General features: G+C 37.1%; 3 protein-coding genes and 1 long non-coding RNA gene across 4 annotated transcripts; 1 reads left to right on the top strand and 3 right to left on the bottom strand.

Moving 5' to 3' along the window:
* Positions 1–2,969: 2,969 nt before the first annotated feature.
* On the bottom strand, positions 2,970–4,802 carry pvalb3 (parvalbumin 3). The gene is made up of 6 exons (XM_058405606.1): positions 4,711–4,802; positions 4,304–4,369; positions 3,963–4,095; positions 3,766–3,875; positions 3,351–3,409; positions 2,970–3,236 (listed from the first exon to the last, which is right to left on the bottom strand). The coding sequence occupies exons 2-5, from the start codon at positions 4,362–4,364 to the stop codon at positions 3,384–3,386; spliced, it is 330 nt and encodes a 109-aa protein (XP_058261589.1). The 5' UTR covers positions 4,365–4,369; positions 4,711–4,802; the 3' UTR covers positions 2,970–3,236; positions 3,351–3,383.
* Positions 4,803–7,417: 2,615 nt separating this feature from the next.
* On the bottom strand, positions 7,418–9,748 carry LOC131363208 (parvalbumin-2). Its single transcript, XM_058405522.1, has 5 exons — positions 9,667–9,748; positions 9,036–9,107; positions 8,610–8,742; positions 8,411–8,520; positions 7,418–7,719 (listed from the first exon to the last, which is right to left on the bottom strand). Exons 2-5 carry the CDS (start codon positions 9,094–9,096, stop codon positions 7,694–7,696), a joined length of 330 nt encoding a protein of 109 aa, XP_058261505.1. The 5' UTR covers positions 9,097–9,107; positions 9,667–9,748; the 3' UTR covers positions 7,418–7,693.
* A 1,196-nt stretch (positions 9,749–10,944) lies between these two features.
* On the bottom strand, positions 10,945–11,975 carry LOC131363207 (parvalbumin, thymic-like). Its single transcript, XM_058405521.1, has 4 exons — positions 11,816–11,975; positions 11,510–11,642; positions 11,253–11,362; positions 10,945–11,171 (listed from the first exon to the last, which is right to left on the bottom strand). The coding sequence occupies exons 1-4, from the start codon at positions 11,874–11,876 to the stop codon at positions 11,143–11,145; spliced, it is 333 nt and encodes a 110-aa protein (XP_058261504.1). The 5' UTR covers positions 11,877–11,975; the 3' UTR covers positions 10,945–11,142.
* Positions 11,976–13,734: 1,759 nt separating this feature from the next.
* Positions 13,735–22,044, top strand: LOC131363268 (uncharacterized). Its single transcript, XR_009206296.1, has 3 exons — positions 13,735–13,824; positions 17,558–17,613; positions 19,488–22,044. It is a non-coding gene; the product is annotated as an uncharacterized LOC131363268 (long non-coding RNA).
* Positions 22,045–22,420: the final 376 nt, after the last annotated feature.

Genomic DNA, 22,420 nt, shown 5'->3' with positions numbered 1-22,420 from the left:
ATTGTAGTGAACTTACTTATTGTATATTTCTTATGACTTACACATCTCGGGCTCTTTCACACCAATTTCTTTTTCATTTACTGTCATTTATTTACAGGAAAAAAATATATCACCTTTATATTTCCTCTTGGTATGAATGTGTGTGTGTGCATGTGTGGGTGTGTGTGTGTGTGTGTGTGTGAGACAGAGAGAGAGAGAGAGAGAGAGAGAGAGAGAGAGAGATGTCCTGGCATCTCTCAGATATTGTCTGTTCCTGCCTTGACCCAGTCCAGAATAGGACCTGGAGTCATGACAGTGTTCAGTATGAGGATAAAGAGCTCTCGTGAGCATGGCAGACTTGTCTTGCTTCAACTACAGCTGCATTAATGTTTTGCAATAATATACAGTGACACCCATATCTCTTTGTAATACTTTGTAATGCAACAAGTGCAACCTGTGGATGAATGACAGAGGTTTCAGTGGCAGAAGTGTCAGTGGCAGACATCAGCATAACCTCAACATAGCACGATGCTCATAATGTGTGAGATGATAAAGCAACAGTGCAGCTCGGGGCTGTGAGGTTGTCCTGAGGAAGAAGAGACGACATATGAGCCTGACAACAGAGTCTAATGTCACAGAACTTACTGGTAGTGTTACAGTGTCGGGAACTATCTCTTTACTATTTATCTTGCATTTCTGGATAGAAGCTGCATATTTTTGAAGGATGATTATAGCAAGCAATCACAAGCAAATAAGGGATTATCATTCAAGCAGGAAGAGAGTCTGAAGGTTTGAAGATACTGATCTTTATTAAAGAGTATGCATTTGGTAATCATTTAGCTAACCTGTTAGTTTTCCACAGGTTGTAGCCAGGTCGCAAAATACCACTTAATCTAAAGTACAAGCACTCCTGAATGATGTTTTTGTGTTGCTTTTTGTTAGTCTTAGTTACAAATAGTCATAAATTCACTTTTCAGATTTGCTATATATGACCATGTTCACTCCTGCACTACACACACTAAGGGTCCATAAAATCACATTTGCTCAGGGCCATAATGTAAGAAACGGTTGAAAATACCTACAAGGATCATTGATTCTTTTGTCAGAAATATGGTGACATAAAAATGATTGGAACCAAGCATGGAAAACATGGAGTTAGTGTGAAAGAATAAATAAAGAAATGAAATAATAAATAAAATAAATCATGCTTCTCCATTTATCAGCTATGTATTTAAATATAGAAAACAGTGTCAGGAAATACTTATGTATGTAATAAATGAGGATATGAAGCTAGTGGGTGCAAGTGTTGAGGATGCAGAAGATAGGGATAGGTGGAGAGAGATGATTCGCCGTGGCCACCCCTGAAGGGAAAAGCCGAGAGAAGAAGAAGAAAGAAGTGTCAGAAAATACTACCTTCAGTCTACAAAAAAACTTGGGTCATATTTGACATATATCATACACACACACACACACACACAGAATAGTGTGAAGAAATAGAGACATAGTGCTATAGGGATAGAGTCTTGTCTTACAAATGATTGTGAATTTGAACTGAAGTTATTTTTCTTACTCAATATCAGCTGGACAGGAAACAGCATTAAGTCCAGCACCACTGTCTGACAGTTTGATGTAAAGCACATTCAGTGAAAATCAATAGATTCTATCAGAATCTAAGAATCTTTAGTCCCTCTTAAAATCACAGGGACTAAATTTTGTGTGAAATGTTTTTAGCTGTAAGCAGAAACAACCATTACTGCACAGTGAAATTTTTTCTTCACATATCCCATACTTGTAGTAAGATGCAGCACCCCTGGAGAAGGGTGGGTTGGGGGCCTGGGGCTTGATCCCCAATCTTCTGGTCAAAGACCCAGAGCCTTAACCGCTTGAGCTATCACTGCACCTGTATAGCATAAATTAAATGTATAGTGTAGTGTTATTTTATATCTGTACTTTTAAGGGTCACCGACAGCCAGTACTAAATTTCCATTGTGTATGTAAAACCATATTTGGCCAATAAACCTCAATTTCAAACCTTGTCTTTCAAACTATGGCCATGTTTTCTTTACTGTAAAAGCACAACCATTTAACAAAAATGCAGGTATTATTTTATCAATGTAGCAAATCAAAGCACCTTTTTTAATAGAAAAAAATGGCTTATGTAACACCCACATTGCGATTTCATGAAACTGATTTTGTATCTACCTTTAGGTACAATTAAAATGTAAACAATAGAATTTGCTGGATCAAAGGCTATTTTAGAAACTGCCCATAACATCAATAAGGTATATTAAAGATATTTTTAGATTAATATATTAATTAAAACTAGGATTATGCATGCAAAAATACATTGGCAGTATATTAAACTATATTCTCTGATATAAAATATTGTATTAGTTTATTTTTCCATTTTTAAATGGTGGGAGGCACAGTGGCTTAGTGGTTAGTATGTCTGTCTTACATCTCTGGGCGTGGGGTTTCAAGTCCTGCCTCTGCCCTGTATGCATAGAGTTTGCATCTTCGGGGAGAATTTGCACAGATGGAGGTTTCCTCTGGGTACACTGGTTTCCTTCAATCAGGCCAATGACGTGTTGTAGGCTGATCGGTATCTGTAAACTGTGTGTCCACCTCTGTCAGACCAGTTGTTTTGGTCCTGTTCCAATGAACAGCGCCATGTACTACATTATTTACTACCCTAGATTGTTTGTGTATCCTAAGATTTTAAAACTTTTTGTATTAAAGGAGCAGTTTCTATTTTTAGGGCCCAGGTAACTAGATCCCCTCCCCTCTTATTGTATTAAAATGGGCTCAGATGAGATATTCTGTTTTCTGGCTTGATTTAGAGTTTTAACATCTAAGCAAAACATAAGACGTAAGGTATGTTGACTTATAATAAATCCATTTTGTTTGTGTCTTCGAGTGGTTTTGTGCATTTCCTAAGTCACCTTTTAACATAAGTATGTTACACTAAAAAACAGAAGAGGACACAAAAATGAAAAAAAGAACATTTATTCTCTCCTCACCATCCTTTCCCAAAAAAGTGCATCACAGATTGTACAGTACCCCAAGTTCACGTCTAAGACATGTCTTAAACAACCATTTGACAATAAGTCATTCAGGACAGAGGGCAGCTTGGGAGCAGAAGGTGCGCAGTCAAAGTCATGTATAAAAATCAGCTTGGCTTTGGGAATTGTTGTTCCTTTTCAGTAAGAGGTTGTTGTGGTCAGCTGTCATTTAACCCTTGTCCACAGTAGCAAGCTCTGAAAGTATAAAAGAGAATTGAATATTAAATTTGCAGCATGATTTGGGTTCGGATCAAGCACCATATTGCATACTAGGGTTTACAAAATGATAAAGGAAAGCATTTGCCTTACCATCATCTCCAAAAAACAGGCTGCATGAAGTGCTTAAGCCTTCACAAGGGCAGCAAACTCTGGAAAATTGAAAAAAAAAAAAACAGATACAGGAGATGATTAAACAGTTTTATAAATGGACTCCAATCCATGCATATCTCGACACACTAGAAATACAAAGCATTAAAAACAAAGCTGTTAAAGCTGTTATTGTTAAAGCTTAAACAGTAAATAAGTATATGGACACTAGACTAAAAATGTAATATATTTGAATTATTAATAATATCTAATTCAGATATTAATAAAATATTTCTTTAAGAAACATTTGTATAAAGAATCAGCATATCTATAGTCACATCTACTGAAGATGTGGCTTCGTTGTTAAAAGATAATGCCTTCCATTCATGATCTGCCAGGAGTAGTAAAGCTTAAGTACCATCAACTCCAATTTTGCCATCACCATCACTGTCACCAGCTGCCAGGAAGGCCTTGGTCTCAGCATCAGTCAGAGCTCTGGCACTAGCAGAGAAGTTCTGCAGGAACAGTCTGAAGGGAACAGATAAGGTTTAAGATGCATATTATGAGATGGTTTAATACTAAAGCCAAATAAAACTCAAAGAAATAGATTCTTACTTCAGCTCATCCTCCTCAATGAAGCCGCTCTTGTCCTGATCAATGACGGCGAAGGCCTTCTTGACATCATCGCTGGACTTTCCACTCAGGCCAACCTTGCTGAAGAAGGTCTTGTAGTTGAAGGAGTCAGCAGCTGGAGAGCAAATGACAATTATGGTTGTAAAGAATTGAACACTCTGATGCTGCAAGCAGATTTGAGAGTCTCTAGCTTGTCTAGAATGCCCTGAAGAGCAGCAGTTGAAACTAAAGTGTTCTTCATGGTTGAGCCATCATAAGACCCTCAAGAAATATTCAGGTAACAATCATTAATAGTCTTGTAACGACTGAGATCTTGAAAGTACCTTGGCAAGCCTGCAGGGCTGCAGTGATGTCAGCATCACTCAGGATTCCAGCAAATGCCATTTTTGCTATAAAGGAAAGGAGAAAAGGATGGACATTAGGCTTATAAAGGTAAACACCTCACAGACAGTCATACATTACTGTTGCTGACTAAAGCGCCATATATAGTGGCACGTGCAAATATTGTAATCATTATAGTATAGTAACATAAAAACGTTTTAAGTAAGAGGGTTTTTTTTTTTTAAAGGTAAACCACAAAAGAAAAACTGAAGGCTAAATTTTAAGTGGTACATCCTGGCCATATCCAGATTTATTCCAGATGCAGGTTCCAAGTTAGTCCGAGGGTTAACGAAATAAAGCCGTGTTAAGGCTAAAATAAACAAAATAAAAATGTTAAGGCTGCACTCACCTTAGGTTGTGGTTTGGAGGGGCAGCGATGTGCACTCGAACTGATGAGAACTGGCGACTGCAGTGACCACATGCTCCGCGTGGTGAGGTTTATATACGCTCGCGCTGTGTCCACTCACCGAAACTTGAGGCACGCGCGTAACAGACACCGCGTGCCAAGCAGTTGCCTGAAAAACGTATCCAGTAGTCAGGCTGTTCTATTTATAAGCATATAAATGAAGATGGTAAAAATGTACGTATATGTAAAAGTGCTTAATACTCACCAGTGGGGCTAATAATATACGCTGCTGAGGCGGATGAACAGTGAAGAGCAGTGCTGCGCTGTTGGGAATCACTCACTTCACATGATCTTCATCTCTCTTCATGGCTGCTTTCACTGCTGCTGCACGTCGGAAAATAAAAAGAAACGCGTTAGAATTACTTCGCTTTCAGGACCGATCACAAGTGTAAACAAATCGGATTATTAGTTCGGTTTATTCGGTGTATAGATTCTAAAACTGGGAGAATTCTATTTTTTAAAACACGGAGCCAATCGAGTAACAAGTTTATATCCACCATCGAAAGGGTTGTTTGTTGTTGTACTGTTCTTGTAATGTATTTTTTTTTTTTTATAAATATATATTATAAATTACATAATATGATCTAAATGTCTTGCTAGTTTTCATTAGTCTTCCTGTGTAATTCTGGTCATTTTGTCTGGTTTTATTGTTGCTATTATTAGGGTGTATATTATTGTAAACATGTCAACTGCGGTACATGTGCTTTAAAGTTTGCACTTTTTGAAAATGATTTTGCATTGAAATTGTATTGAAGCAAAAGCATGATGTGATTTATTATGTATTGGCGATACCATCCAACATGATCTAGCCAGCTCAGGATCGGTAACATATAGGCTGTGTTAGTTTTTCATGATTGTTAAAATATATGAATCAGTACACCAGAAATGCTTACTGGAAAGCCCACTTTTTGTATTTTGTAACTTGTTTCACCTCAGGTATTTCTACTCCGCCAACATGTTATTACAGAGATGGCACTATTTATGAAGGCTGTGAAAGGTGATAGCTGTTCGTCATTAAAATGCTCAGACACAATCGTGAGTGAAACTTTGTTTACGTTTGGGTTACCCCACTTAATCAACAGCCAAACAGATCTCTCTCTCTCTCACACTCGCTTCTCGCTCGCTCTTCTCGGCTCTCTCACATCTCTCTCTCGACTCTCTCTCTCTCGCTGCCTCGCTCACTCTCGTCCTCTCTCTCTCTCCTCTCTCTCTCCTCTCTCTCTCTGCTCTCTCTCTTTCTCGCTCTGTCCTCTCCTCTCGTCCTCTCCTCTCGTCCTCTCTCTCTCTCTCTTTTCTCTCGCTGTCTCTCTCTCTCTCTCTCTCTCTCTCTCTCTCTCTCTCTCTCTCTCTCTCTCGCTGTCTCTCTCTCTCTCTCTCTCTCTCTCTCTCTCTCGCTGTCTCTCTCTCTCTCTCTCTCTCTCGCTGTCTCTCTCTCTCTCTCTCTCTCTCTCTCTCTCTCTCTCTCTCTCTCTCTGTCTCGCTGTCTCTCTCTCTCTCTCTCTCTCTCTCTCTCTCTCTCTCTCTCTCTCTCTCTCTCTCTGTCTCTCTCTCTCTCTCTCTCTCTCTATGTCTCTCTTCCCCTGTGTGTGTGTGTGTGTGTATGTGTGTGTGTGTGTGTGTGAGAGAGAGAGGTTAACATTTAAGATATACAGAATATTATAACAGCTTTATAAAATCCAGCTGGAATAAACTCCTTAGCAGGTTTGGGGGGCAGCTGGGGGCAGTATCATCACTTACTGGAGTGTTTTTTGTATGTCTGTTTGTTTGTTTTAATTACGCAAAATCAATCCACATGTGGTCCTTTTCTAAAATCAAAAATGTCTTCATCGCCTTTCTTTCCATTTTAGACATAATCTAACACTAACTGTAACCTGCCTGAACTGAATCAAATAAAGGGTAACAGAAACTGGCTGTGAGATTTGTTCATTCAGAAACCCAAAATCTTGAAACTTAGCCTTCAAAATAAATGACTTCAGTTGGATCTTTAAACAAGTTTCATTTCTAGGTGTGCAACGTGAGGGAAGGAAGTTTACAGAAGTCATTTCATATGTCAAGAAATGCTAAACATATGTCATCTAGCTATGTTTTGAAAGTTAGAAGGGTATTTTGCTGTTTTTTTCTTGTGTTTGAATAAAAATTGAGCTGACCGGCTTAAGTAAAACTTTGTAAAAAGTAATTCTCAGTAAGACTTAACTGGTATAGCAACACCAGCCTTATGTATGTACTACATACATGCGCAATGTTACTGAGCCTCCTTGGATAATTATAGACACATGTAAGCGATGCCTGTACAGTAATGTAGCTGAGTGTATATAGAGGAATGTAGCTTAGGAATCCTCTGTGGATCGTAGTGCTGAAACGTCTGTATATTCCATCTGCTCAGTCCCTCCATGCCAGAGACAGGGCTGGAAATCTCTGGCTTTAAGCTTTAAGAGTTTAACAGTTTTTCTTTTCACTATACTATTAATCCCAATTGGCAGTGTGTCCAGTGTGTTACCTATGTGTCATGTACATTGAATGGAAGAACTGATTAACTACTCATTTCCAAATTTCTGTAACTGTCTGATATCTCAAATGTAAAAAAATTGTATATCAGGCTGTTCCATGCCAGATTATGTGTGTGTTAGATAATCAAGAGATGACAGCAAAATTACACCAAATGCAAATTTATTTAATTGTCAAAAGTGCAAAAGGCATTTTATATTTGCACAAGTCAGGCACTTTACATAATTACATACCCAACAAGCAATAAATGAGCAATAAATAGTTTGTAAGACTTTTTTTTCTTGCAGTGAGGAGTTCTGAGTTGTCATAAATAAATACATATATAAAAAAAAATGATTAAGTATTGGAGCCTGGGGCTCTACAAAAGTATAGAGACCTATTTCCAAAAAGAAAAAAAAGAAGAAATGGGGTCCTTGAGCACTTAAGCCTTCACAAGGGAAGCAAACTCTGTTGAACAGAAAACATAAAGAAACAATTAATGAAACATATTATGGTAAGGGTCTATGATATGTTTTAGGTCTATCATGACAGGCGCATGTGTTCTAATAATAAAACAATGACATTTAAGTGTAGTTTTACTCTGTTGGTCAGTAATATGATGCTGCAGTCCAATGAGTCACATTAAGTGTGTGCTTTTTAGTAGATTGTACTTAAAAGTTTTTAGACTTTCATGTAAGAACTAATAGGAAATAGTCTTAATAAATGCGCTAGACATTTGCTAACATTAAGGTACATGTACACATGCAGTAACAGTACCCTGGTGGTAGGTACAGAACATATTCAAGTATGTAAGATAACAGTATCTGCTGTCTTTTTTCCAAAAGTTTAAAAATTGTCTTTGCATGTTTGTATCGCTTATGCGTTTTAGCAGTCTTCTATTCATTGCTTTAAGATGAGATATTCTGAAAACTTGATCATACTGTGAATGAAAATTTTTTCACCTGATTCTTAAATTGAGTTTAAGACAATTTCTTCAATTTGGCATATTTAGAACAAATTGCTCTTTCTTATTGTATTGTAATAAATTATCGCTAATCTAGATCTTATATACTGAAGCCAGGGTTTTTTTTTATCATCATTTTAAGATCACAAAACGTTCTGCTATAGTAAATCTGTTTTGAAATGTAATTATAAATACCATCAACTCCAATTTTGCCATCTCCATCACTGTCACCAGCTGCAAGGAAAGCCTTGGTCTCAGCATCAGTCAGAGCTCTGGCACCAGCGGAGAAGTTCTGCAGGAACAGTCTGAAGGAAAGAGAGCACGGTTTTACAGACATCAATATCTGTTAAATTGAGCTGGAGATGATTTATGCGTTGCAAGTTTGGATTCTTACTTCAGCTCATCCTCCTCAATGAAGCCACTCTTGTCCTGATCAATTACAAAGAAAGCCTTCTTAACATCATCAGCAGATTTTGCTGACAGGCCAACCTTGGCAAAGAAGTTCTTGTAGTTGAAGCTCTCAGCAGCTGAAAATGTGAGAAATTACACGTTAGTATTTTTTGCCATCTAAAAGCTTGTCCAAAATAAACCAAATAAACCTTTCATATATTAATGTTTAAATCTAATGTTTTCGTATGTATTTCATACGGGTGAATTGTGGGAATCTGTGGAAAAGATTGAGGTATAGAAGCTTTATAGAGGTTTTCCCTTTCAGAGAGATCCAATTATTGGAAAGCTACCACTGTTGACTATAAAGGAATTTTTATTTATTTATTTATTTATTTTATATATATATAGGACTGCAATATAGACATCTTACCAGCGCAATCGGCGATGGCGGCAGCCACATCCTCGTCCTTAAGAATTCCAGCGAAGGCCATTTTTAGATTTTCTGCAAATCAACAAACGTCAGAAAAGTCCATTTAAATATCACAGTTAAAAGACATACACTTGACTTTTAGCATTTATCCTGCATACCATACTGGCATTAAATACTAAGGCTCACACTGTAGAAAATACAAGTCTACATAGTAAAAATCTCAGAGTCTTCATCAGAGTCTGAACAGAGAGCTGTACTGTTGCAGTGGCAACAAAATCTAATTATACATCACTTAACCATCACCGTGCACAGCATGATCTTCACACACATTACTCATATAAATCCTGGAGACATATGAACATTGTTGAATTTAACACAGATCTAGACATTTAAATTTATCTGTACGTTCTTAAAGCCGTTTCTTATCACAGCATGAATGAGAGAAGGCTAGCAAGCTCATCCTTCAGGCAGATAAAAATCCTTGACGAGATAATAGCTTAGAATAAAGAAGGCAGCCGTGTCCCGCAGAAGTAGATCCTTTTGCATCCACCAGCAAGTTTTTGCTCTTCTTTTCATAATGTGTATTCCATGTTGAAAGATGGCGAGATGAGTGTGTAGTGATGGGCCTCACCTTTGGTGCTGCTGCTCTCTACAACAGATGTGGCAGGTGGCGTGGCTTGAGAGTGCCTTCTCCCGCATTTATACTCTTGTCTCAAGCACTGTAAAGGATACCATATGCTTAGGTTGGCAATAGTTTTGAAAAAAATGTGTCCAGTAGACATATAGGACTATTTATAGGTTTTCAAAATGGGTAATGTGCTAAGCTCTTTTGCGAAACACAATATTTTACCACGAGCTCCTGTTGTGGAGGCATCATTTATTCATATTTATTTTAGAGTCATTTTCTTCATTTCATCATATTCGTTTTTCACATTCTAATGTGTGTCTGAAACAATAATCCAATCACGGATAAAATGTGTAGAGAAATCTTAAAAATGTAATGCCTGCAACACACAGCTGACTCAAAACAAATATGAATGTGAGCTAAATGCAGATAGATAGATAGATAGATAGATAGATAGATAGATAGATAGATAGATAGATAGATAGATAGATAGATAGATAGATAGATAGATAGATAGATAGATAGATAGATAGATAGATAGATAGATAGATAGTAATTAAATAATATCGTATTAAATAATATCGTATTAAATAATATCGTATTAAATAATATAGTATTAAATAATAGTAATTAAATTAAATCAATATGAATAATATGATGAATGTGTCTAATACAAAAGCAAACTTTTATTTACTTTCTGCACTCATATATAATCTATAATGTTTATTACTCATTATTTCATTGTGTCAGTGTGTCTGCTAAATGCTATAACTGTAAATGTGTCACATCACTCAACATGCGTTCATAATTTTACAAGCAAGCTTATACAAATAACTCCTAAATAGGCACAAGTGTTTCTGCCTGTAACTGAGCTTCTATATGTTTCATATTACAGGAATTTTCACTTTCTAACTCCTGTGTCAGATGGCAGGCCTGAAATGGATCTGCTCTCCAGAATGGTCAAGAGATATGAGAGAAATTCTTTATTGCTGTTTCATTACTTTTGCCTGGTGTGTGTGTGTGTGTGTGTAGATACTATGTTTTCTTTCAAGTTCATTTCAAATGTTTTATTCTATGGTCAGAGAAAAATCACTCACAATCTGTATCTGATCACCTGGCATACGGTGAGAGTAAAACTCTGAGAAATGTTTTTTTTTCTTCTCATGTGTGGCTGAAGACAAATTAAATTACAATGCCTCAATTAGACTTTCATAAAACCTTTTTAATTTTTTTAATTCATTAACATGTCATAGATTTTCAAACCAAGCAGAACAGTGACATTGTAAAATATAAAGTACACGACTTCTATATTATTATTATTGATATAATAAAGTTATCATTAAATTAAGTATATAATATTATTATAGAAACTGATTATGAATTAAAAAAAAAAACTTTATATAAGATTTAATATACATTTCCTGTCGCAAAGTAAACATTCAGCAGTGTTTCTTTCTCCGGTGTTGTTTGGCAGATTTAAGCTCAGGAATCATTCACAAGAGCTGAGAATTCTGAGGGAAACAAATTTTATTATCACTTAAGATATAAGTATCAATTAAAGGGTATAAAATATAATAGTTATTTGAACTTACCTTCCCAGCCAATTTTTCCATCCCCATCCATATCTCCAGCCACAAGGAAGGCCTTCATCTCAGCTGCGGTGAGAGCCCGTGCGCCCTTTGAGAAATTCTGCAGGAATAATCTAGAGGGAAAGCAGAAAGCAGTGTAATTATTATTAGCAGTGTAATTATTATTATTATTATTATTATTATTATTATTATTATTATTATTATTATTATTATTATTATTATTATTAATTATTAGTGATGAAAATGTAAATATACTCAACTGTAGCTCATCTTGCTCAATAAATCCACTCTTGTCCTGGTCAAGCATTCTAAAAACTTTCTCTATCTCAGATGGAGACTTCTTGGAGAGACCCAGGGTCGCAAAAAATGTCTTTGGACTAAAGGAGTCTTTTGCTGAATTATGGAAATTGTAAATTAGAAATTCAGAACCACAAAGGCACAAGTAATATGTAAACACATATGTTTGGCTATCTGTGTTTCTTAAAGTCTAATGATCGAAGCATTAATCATTAGAAAAAATGAAAACATTGATACAAGCGAATAAAAAAAAATTATTTTGGCCTTACCTTTGCAAGCATTGATGGCAGAAGAAATATCAGACGCAGCAAGAAAGTCTGTAAATGCCATCTTCGGTAAAGCAAGGAGAATTACTGAAGCTCTGTCTATCTGCTATATGGCAAGAGAAAGTATTGTGCTGGTTAGTATATGTCAGAAACCACCAGTGCCTCTGTGTCAACTGCACCTGAACCCTTTATGCCACCTGACCTGTAACAGCACTGAACAACACTAGAGACTAAACTGCCTTGAATAAAATAGCAGAAACGCACAGAACTGTCTTATTTGATCGTCTATGTGACACGTTTAGTGAAGCGATTGCACTATTGCATTTTTATGTATTAAAATATGTAAGCGTTATAGATTTGAATTTAAGTAATAAATTCAGATTTGATTTGATTGATTTGATTAGATTTACTATGTATATAGATTCATTTTATAAAAAATAATTAGAAAAATGTAAGGGAAAAATAAGAAAACATTTATCTGAGTAGCCAGGTTGTGGCCATGTTCAGTATGAACCAATCTCATGATAAAAGCATTATCATTATTATTATAAAGCTGCCATCAATGAAATGATGCTGAATAATCCCCAAAAACAATAAGCTGTTTTTGCTGATCTTCTTGATTTCATCTGCTGAAGCCAGGGTCGGCAAAGGGCTTCCAAAGCATGCACAGTATCTCAATTACTGAAATATATATTGGTCACGAGAGAGGTATAAAAGAGTTTCCAAAACTTTACCATGGAACCCTGTATAAGCCATCATCAACAAATAAAGAAAACAGAGCACCACAGTGACACCACCATAAACAGGGCATCCTTCTAAAAATTTATAAAAGGACAAGACCAACACTTACCAGAGAGGCTGCCAAGAGATCTACAGAAACATTAAAGGAGTTACCAATTACTCTCTACATGTGACAACAATCTCTCATATTCTTCACATGTCAGGGCTATGGGGTAGCTAGACAGAAAACCCTTTCTCATAGAAATTCCCAAGAAAGATTGGGAAAATATTGGAAAGTCTAGATGTATCCTGCTGATCCATGCTCTCGAAAAAGACCGAATAGTGTAATATAATCAAAAGGTTCTTTAACACTATTAGTATTAGCTTAGATTTTTCTTTAAAAGGTTTTTGTTTTCACTTAATTTTTCACAATGAGGGTGGAAAACATTCTGAGATCTGACACTGACTTTGTGGTTCATTCATTTAAAGCTGAATGTTTTCATAAACATCCTGTTATTGCTAAGTTGTCAAGACGGGGCTTTTTCAGTACACCAAGATGATTTCATTACAGTCAGCTAAGAGAGTCTCTGTGAGGCTTAAGAGTGTACAATTATAGTAAAAAAAAAAAAAAAAAAAAAAGAAAGGATTTTTTTTCCACACACACAATGCACTACAGGAAGGATTTTGTTAGCAATTTGTCACTGTTATATATCTTGAAAGTCATCAGACATTCTGACCAAACTTCTGATATGAGGAGGTTTAACACTTAACCCATATATCTTCATGCTATATCTCTATATTTTATGTCTCTTGTTTTCACCTCTTGGACTTGACTTGTCTTTTCAAGTCAAGCTAAGAGATAGTCACTTTGAATAGTGTGTGTTTGGACCCTGCACATGAGTGTGCGTGTACGTCTGCATGTGCAACAGGTTGAGGGGCTTCTCCTGTGTTCTGCTGTGACGTGAGCTCCGTTTCCTCCACAGGCTCTTTTCCTCAGGATGGACGCTTGCATGCTGGTGTGTGCTGCCAGCCAGCAATGACAAAAACATCCTCCCAGCCTGCTACCTGCCCCTGTGGCCTTGTTCCTCTCCGTACACATTCTCTTGTTTGCAGGAAGGCCAGGTTTCCTGTGTGACAGGGATTGGTGGGGGCTGGAGTCCATATTTTGTCTTACACACTTAGTTTTGCATCTTTTGTTCTCCATTTCAACACTTATATACACAGGTGGTTTTCAACAAACTCAGCTACATAGGATTGTACAATGGGTTTATTCAGTGTGGCTGTGTCTTATGGTGAGTCTTACAATTATATCTGTTGTCTGCAGGGGTCTTATCCAGAAAACTGGTGTCACTTGAGGTCTTTATTCTAGCCAAACTGGAGTACACCTATTTTCTTGGTCTTCAGTGGACTATTATGTTGTTTCTCTTCAGCTAGAATAAATACCTGGAGCCACAAAGGGCATTCACAGATAAGATTTATTACATTTATTTCTGTAGTGGTGCGATATTGCTCTGTGATAACGTATGGTAACATTTTGTCCTGTGTTGTATTTAGTTTTTCAAAATTATTAATGATCATCTCTTACAGCATTTCCATGTGGGTATATTTGTATGTTCTTATTGTTGTCGGACAATACGATTTATCTCAGTATCTGGTTTATATATTGATGATGGTTGATGCACTATAAGCCTTGTAATAATCTTTTGCTAATAACTGGCAGGTATTCAGTGTGTCATAATGTGTGGACACTCAATATACATGTGGTTCTTAGTTTATCAAAAATATTTATATTATTATGTCATTTACATCAGAATATGTCATAATTTTTTTTACAGCTGAAGCTTTAAAGCTATGGTTTAAATTGAACACATATATATTATATGGGTCTAGTAGCAATACACGTATGTTCAGTGGTTGTTCATTTTTGGTTAATTGCATGGAGAAGGCCTTTCTTTCTTTCTTTCTTTCTTTCTTTCTTTCTTTCTTTCTTTCTTTCTTTCTTTCTTTCTTTCTTTCTTTCTTTCTTTCTTTCTTTCTCTCTTTCTCTCTTTCTTTCTTTCTTTCTTTCTTTCTTTCTTTCTTTCTTTCTTTCTTTCTTTCTTTCTTTCTTTCTTTCTCCCTTTCTTTCTTTCTTTCTTTCTTTCTTTCTTTCTTTCTTTCTTTCTTTCTTTCTTTCTTTCTTTCTTTCTTTCTTTCTTTCTTTTCTTTCTTTCCTTCTTTCTTTCTTTCTTTCTTTCTTTCTTTTCTGATAATGAAATAGCCAAAGAAATGAAATAGTATTCAGTGCACTGATATGTGAGTGTTGTGTTAAAATGACTGTATTCTCTAATTCCTACACATGTTCGTGATATCTCTAAAGCATTCTCTGGAATCCAACCACTAATCTTCTCCTGATGGATCGACACCATTTACACTGTACAGAACCTTTGCTTGCCCTTGATGCTTTAATGACATTGTCATTGGAAATTTGATCAGAGCAGTTTTTGTGTTATCTAACAAATCATGTTGAAAATGCTCTACTCATTAGGAAAGGATCTTCACTATTCCCGAGGTCTGAGACCGTGGTCCCTGTTTTCCCGGGCTCAATTTCAGCTCTGGCTATTTCCAGCTAACCAGCTGTGATGGAAGCATGTCAGCAGGACTCTTGGGTTTAGCCCAAACAGGGTGCTCAGTTTTATTTGTTCTCTGACATCCGTCATTCAACACCCTATTGCAGTTGTGAGTAAAGAGATCACTAAATGTAAATCTAAAAGTCAAACTGGTTATCACATTTTAAGTTTTTTTTATATATTTTTTTTAGCTTTCTTTCCTGTTATGTAATCAAAGAGGTGAAACATATCATGCATCTGAGTGCCTATGCAATCTCTTCTTCTCTCATATCTCCTATGTGTTCTGAGGAGTAAAGGACACAAAGACACTGCAGTTCATTCTATTAGCATGTTCGATCCTTTAACATGCTCCACAATGCAGTGAAGTGCTTCGTATGATGGGCTCAGACAGGGCTAAAGCTGTTGTGTAATATCTTGTAGTCAGTCACTTTCTCCAGCACATGGTTTACCAGAGATGGTCAACCTCAGCTTGTGGATCAGGTATCCTCTACCTCGGCAACAAGTCTGTTGGCACCTTTACACAGGCAGAAAATAGAGAAGCCAGCACAGGGGGCAATTCCCTGTCTTTCTGCTGCCATGTTAGCATATAAAATAGATCTTTTAGGTGATTTCATTTAAATTCTGAAAATGAGCAAATATTAGACAAGTATAGTATTAAAAGCGACTTCTGAAAATGTAGCAAGAAATATAGAATAAGGGCATCGCTCACCAAATACATTTTCTGAAATCGTACAGTTGATATGGCTAGGTCAGCTAAAATGTGATCTAGTTTGGGAAACCCTTTGAAAGTTCCTCCATTTTTAGGGGCCAAGTAGATTTAGTGGACAAGGTGTTGACAATCCTGGGTGTTAAATGAGACAGCAAATACAAACCCAAGAGACTGCAGCCACTGAAGCTCTACATAGCACCTGGTTGTGACAATTAAATAGTTTTTACCCTCTTGAATCTATGTGGTTCTTTGAGAATTTGAGTAATATTGGATTTTCTTGATGGAATTCTTGACTAATGTTTGGGTTGTATGAAATCTAAAAAAAACCCATTCATTTCCGATCTGGCAAAAAATACTGCTAATGGGTTTGTAGACAAAGTGACGAATAGTACACCTGACTGGCTCTGTGTGTTTTGGATTGAAATATAGAGAGTGCAACTGGAGTAGGGTGCTACCCAGTGTGCCAGTTGGGGTTTCCCTGAGCAGACACTGGCCTCTCTATGGGCTTACGGCATGTGCTGGACAGACTTGATCCTTAACACTTGATCCTTCCTGCTTGACTATCAAACCTCATTTTTACATTTCAGCTTATTAACCTTTGTCATCTCATTTATCACAGATGAAAATTCCTAGTTGTGAGGGGTGGTGAAAGGGAAATGGGGGCAGCTCTTTGTTGGCTCTGTCTCTGCTCATGTGAGTGAGATGTCTGCCAGACTTGCCTGGTCTTTTTAATGACCATGTTAACTCATCCCATCTGTAAACACTACAGAGAAAAGGAAACACATTAAATTCCTCACAGCTGCCCAGCCAGCTCCCATGGGGGTCACAGAGAACAGGTCAAGTACGGTACTGCCCATCATTGACACTCCTTTTACACGATTAGTTATCCTGATTAACAATTACTGCCGAATATTTCACTGAAAGTTTACATTAAAATGTATTAAAATCAACATTATACCTAAAAGATAAATAAATTAATAAATAAAATCCCTCCATTTGAGACATCTAGCTTTTTTAAGTTTATTGTGTATGACCTTAAACTTTGACACGTTTCCAGTAGTTTAACATCCACACTTCTACTCTTATGCCGCTGTAAGAAATCTTAAAAAGATCCTATAGCTGCTTCAATTCTGTAGTGTAGGAGAGATGCTTTTCTGCTCATCATGGTTATAGTGAGTGTTTATTTGAGTCTGTCAGTTCAAACCAGTCATCAGTATGAACTTCAACATCTGCCCTGGCCAGCTCAATCACCTGACTTAAAAATCATCAAACCAATGTGGGAAATCTTGAAATTTTGAGAAGCGTGAGAAGCCGGTTCCCTGCTCCAACCTCTCTGAAGCAACTAGAAGATGTTTTGCTGGAAACATAATACAAAATTCCAATAGAAGGTATTCTGATGGATCTATTCCAAGAAGGTTGGAAGCTGTATTTAATGTCCAAAGGTCCAACACCTTATAAATAAAGAGAAATAACATATTAGTGTTTACATTATATATATGAGAGCAAAGCATTGCTCTCTTAAAGCCTCTATTTTGGCATTAACGATATTTTGACGGCAGGGTGATCCTTGTGATAGTCGCACTTACCCTTGACGTTTCCCCTGCTTGTTTCTCTGTTCTCTGTGTTCCTTTACATTATCCTATCAGACACTAGAAACTTCTGAACCCATTTTGCGTTATTTTTCTTCTCTTTCTTTTGCCTTCATAGGAGAATTCCGGTGTGGACTTGTGAGGATCTGCACTATTTCACGTTTACAACATTAGGTAATATATGTTTGCTATTTATAGCCACATGGTTGTTGATCATTTTACTCACATTCATTCACATTTACTCACAATCATTTTACAAACACATTCACTTGTACAGGTATTGTAGTAAAAGAGTTATTATTGACATCCATTCAGCAATGAACTTAAAACACAATATCTGTATTTTATGTGAATTTGTTGATTCAAAAGTTTTATCAGGGTAAGTGCTTAGCCATGTGAGCCATAGTACCAGGAAAAGCAGAAACGTATAGAGTGGAAGGAGCCTCGCTTGGATTCGTTCTCAGAGGACAGTCATCCCTTATTTAGACTGTTCAGATGTTCATTGGCAGACTCTGTGCCAACTCAGCCTGATCTCATTTCTAAATCCTAAGCCTGGATGGCTTAGGACTGAACATCAAAAGTACATAAACAGTTCACATTTGATGCTCTTTGCAATCTCGGATTCACTTTAGCCACTTTTGAGTTTAGAGTTTTTTGTTAATTTACATGAAATTTAACGAATGTGGATTCAAGGTATTTATTTAAATATCCTCACGGGTAAATGTATTGTATTAAATGTTGATTAAATGTGTAATCAACGGTGGTACTGCTTGTACTTTTCACTGTCTATACAGCTCTGACGTGTAGGCTACCCTCTTGACGTTTCCAAAAAAAGGTGTCAGTAGTTGAAGGGGATATCTCGTTCTTGTCCCTTATTCAGAATGCAGTGAGGCACCAGACGAGCAGGGCTGAGGTAGTGGTACACAGCTCTCAGCACCACTGGCTCTATTTTGCATGCTCAGAATAAGCCCAATAGCATCCAATTACACAGCTCTCATGAATTGTTTGGTGTCAACTGTTGGAGGGATATGATGATTCTGCTCTTCTTGTGTAAAAAGATATATCGATGTTCCTGTCCACTTTTTTTGTGAGCATATTTTGTCCGTGTGCTCAATCGGTGGTGACAGCAAGTCAAACAGATTTAAAATAATGAGGCTTTCCCCTTTTTGGTGGTAGAGTCGCATTGCTTTCAAGCTTACAAGGGCTTACTTCGCCCATGATATCCTCGCATGATCCTGTGTCACTTATGTTGCAAAACTCTTTGGGATTGGTGCAGCACTTGGTTACAGTATGCTGGTTTTTGCTGTATGCCACTGATGAGTTTCAGTTAACGCGGAAGGAGTACAGTGCACCGGGTGGGAATCTATGACATGTAAAAACAATTCATGAGAGCAGTGTAATTGGATAAGTTATGATAGTGAAAATAGCTTGTGTAGGTTAGTGGAGAAGGCCGTACTATTTGAATCGCCACATTAAAGATTTGGCTCTGGTTTCATTCTCTTAAAGAGCCTTGTGAGGGAAATGGGTATTGGAGGGACTAATATAAGTATGTGTGTGTGTGTGTGTGTGTGTGTGTGTATTTGGGTTTTTATTGGGACACATTCTAACCTCTGGGGTTAATACGCATACATCAGTAGGTGTCCATATCAGGTGTTAGAAGGCCACAAATGATGAAGAAGGAGATGGAACTCTTAGATGGAATAAAATTATTATTAATCAGTAGCAGAGCTTACTATAACTGAAGAACAAGAGCTTTACCTTCACCAAGGTAGACAAACTGTATATATTAAAAAAAAAAAAAAATCACATTTGTTTATAGGTTTATAACATCACATTGGTTTATAGGATTCCCAGTCAGCACTGGGAATAATAATATTTTTTTATATTTATTATGATGATTCGTATTTTAATCTGCACACATTTTCAAAGCATGTGGTCTACCTTAGCAGACAATATTTATTAATTATGTAATAATAATTCATTCATGGAACATCTTGAATTTCACATCTCTCTCTCTCTCTCTCTCTCTCTCTCTCTATTCCTTTTAGGGATAAATTTCTCAACTGATTTTTGCCCACTCTACAGTATATGTAGTGCTGCCAAGTCAAGTGGAAAAAGTGTCAAATGTCTGTCCATTCATCTTCATCAGGGGTCCTCTGTGAAACCAGACAGGAGCAAACCATAGAAACCCAACTGCAAGGAAACATGAGCCCCCTCTTCCTTCTCACCATGTGCCTGAATGAGATACCATATGCAACTTTATTCAGTGTAGATCTGTGAGCAAGCATGTGTAGAGTGTCTGAGTGTGAGTGTGTGTGAGCAAACATGCGCTGTCCACAGGGAACAATATCCTGGTGCTGATGAGTGTGACGAGGAAAACTCCAGCATCAGTGATTTTGTTGCCAGAGGAGCGTCACAACCACTATGGCCATCCTCTCAGTCCAACTCAGTGCTGAAGAGCTTTCTGCATAAAGACCAAGACACATTAACAAGAGTTTTGTCCACATCATACACACGGAGATTGTCTGCATTGAACAGAAACAAGCTTCTTCACTCACTCCCTGTTTCTCGTATATTAAACGGTACGAATGGAGTTAATTGTCATTCTTGCACATGACCACTAGTGGGCACTACATTACTTAAGCTGTACTCTCAATGATGGACTCAAGAGGGCATTGAAGTTCTCTACTAACCTGTGTTTTAGCACCCTTAATTATGTCTATTCTTTACAGTCTGATGAGACAGTAAAATTACATGATTAGTCCTGAAATTTACCAGCATATTGGCTGCATTTCATAAAAACCATAAAAACCAGCATATTGGCTGCATTTGATAGGATGCATCTGTCCTTGATCAGCATTTTCTCAGCTTCTTCTGATTTTTGTTGTTTGTTGTTTTTTTGTTGTTTGTTTCTCTCATGTTCAAACAATTCCTGACCAATTTTTGCACTGTAGGTGCTGTATCCTGCTAAACAGGCTACTTCCATTAGGGATTAAAGTTGCCATGATGGGGTGCATTTGGCCTGCAACCATGTTTAGGTAAAATGTTCCAGCAAAATATTGTCCGAGAATCACATCACTTCTTCCCATAGTGCATCCTCGTCCCATCTCTTCCCCAAGTAAATTGCCATTTACATGATGCAAAAGAAAACATGATTCATCAGACCAGGATACCTTCTTCAGTTGGTCCATGGTCCAGTTCTGATGCTCACGTGCCCATTGTGGGTGCTTCTGTAATGGACCAATGTGTGCTACACAGAAGTTTTTCTGTGGCACTGGAGCAGACTTCGCTCTCCTTGGAGATGAATAGTGAATGCATTTTAAAAAGCAAGGAAGGAAAGAAGCCACTGGAGAGCAAACAACTAGGCAGATATCATAACTGATGTAAACGCCTGACTTACTTGTATTTAATTTTTTATAACCATTACTTGTCAGTACTAAGCAGCTAGATCAGTCGAAAGATGAATTTGTATACAAAAGCAGATTAACTGCTCAGCCTAAGGAATCACTAAATCTCTAAAGTGGATATTGAACACTGACTGATACCATAAAAAACTTACTGCTATTACTCAATCAGGCTGTTCTAGCATGGATAAATCAATCATGCGACTTAAATTGCAATTAACTTGGCTAAAATATTGTTATCAACAAAATTGAATTTTAGATGATAATAATTTGCTCAATTAATAGTCTCTTGACATACAAGGAGGGGCTTGAAATCAAATCAGGTAACCAGTAACCAGTAGTACACTCCCAGTACATTGCCTTGTGTAAGTATTCACCCCCTTGGGCCTTTCTATATTTATAGTGTTGCAATCAGGACCTGAAATGGACTTAATCTAGATTTTATATCATGAGCGTACACAAAATGAGAGAAATAAGATAAGAGAGATAAGAGAAAATAAGGGAGAAATAGAGAAAAAAGAAAGAAATGAACTATTCACGGTACTTACATTTTTGCTGAGTCTCCAACATATAGAGATTTGATATGGTTTTTTTGTGAACAGCTTTTGCCATTTGAGCTGTTGACCTATCCAGTTTCTTCAGCCTTTCCCTGGGCCTCCTGGTGTAGATTTGTGACATATAATCCCAATTAAATCTATTTCAGTTCCAGGTCACAGTTTCTTTTTGACGTTACATAAACTAAACATTAACTAACTACATTACAAGGCATCACTAACTGTAGTCTATCTGTTACAATAAATAACTTCTATCACATCCATAGCCTGAATGAACCCCAGTGATATACCAGCACTTACTGTAGTTTAAATCCATTACTTAATCTCATGAATGTTTGCTGGTCATATACAAGACAAATGCTACATAGTTTGCTAATTAATTAATCAGAGGTAAAATATCATATAAATGACAAAGATTTACCATTAGCTAGAATCTGATTTGCTGCTTAGACTTTAGTTTAGTTAGCTTATCAACAAATCCTGGTGGCACACTGTTAGCTACAGGATCCAGTGCATTGACAATGTATTTTATTCATTTATTAATGTGATTAGATGCTTTGAACTGAAATATACACCGATCAGGCATAACATTATGGCCACCTTCCTAATTTTGTGTTGGTCCCCCTTTTGCTGCCAAAACAGCCCTGACCCATCAAGGCATGGACTCCACTAGATCCCTGAAGGTGTGCTGTGGTATCTGGCACCAAGATGTTAGCAGAAGATCCTTTAAGTCCTATAAGTTGCATGGTTTGGTCTCCACTTAAAAAACACTTACAAGACGTAAAGGACTTAGAGGACTTAAAAGATATTTTTGATAGACACTGACCACTGCAGACTGGAAACACCCCACAAGAGCTGCAGTTTTTGAGATGCTCTGATCCAATCGTCTAGCCATCACAATTTGGCCCTTGTCAAACTCACTCAAATCCTTACGCTTGGCCATTTTTCCTGCTTCTAACACATCAACTTGAGGACAAAATGTTCACTTGCTGTCTAATATATCCCACCCACTAACAGGTGCCA

Source organism: Hemibagrus wyckioides, linkage group LG13 (genome assembly GCF_019097595.1).
Source record: "Hemibagrus wyckioides isolate EC202008001 linkage group LG13, SWU_Hwy_1.0, whole genome shotgun sequence".
Classification (NCBI taxonomy): Eukaryota; Metazoa; Chordata; class Actinopteri; order Siluriformes; family Bagridae; genus Hemibagrus; species Hemibagrus wyckioides.
Note: the sequence above shows the minus strand (reverse complement) of the source record. Positions and strands in the feature narration are given on the sequence as shown.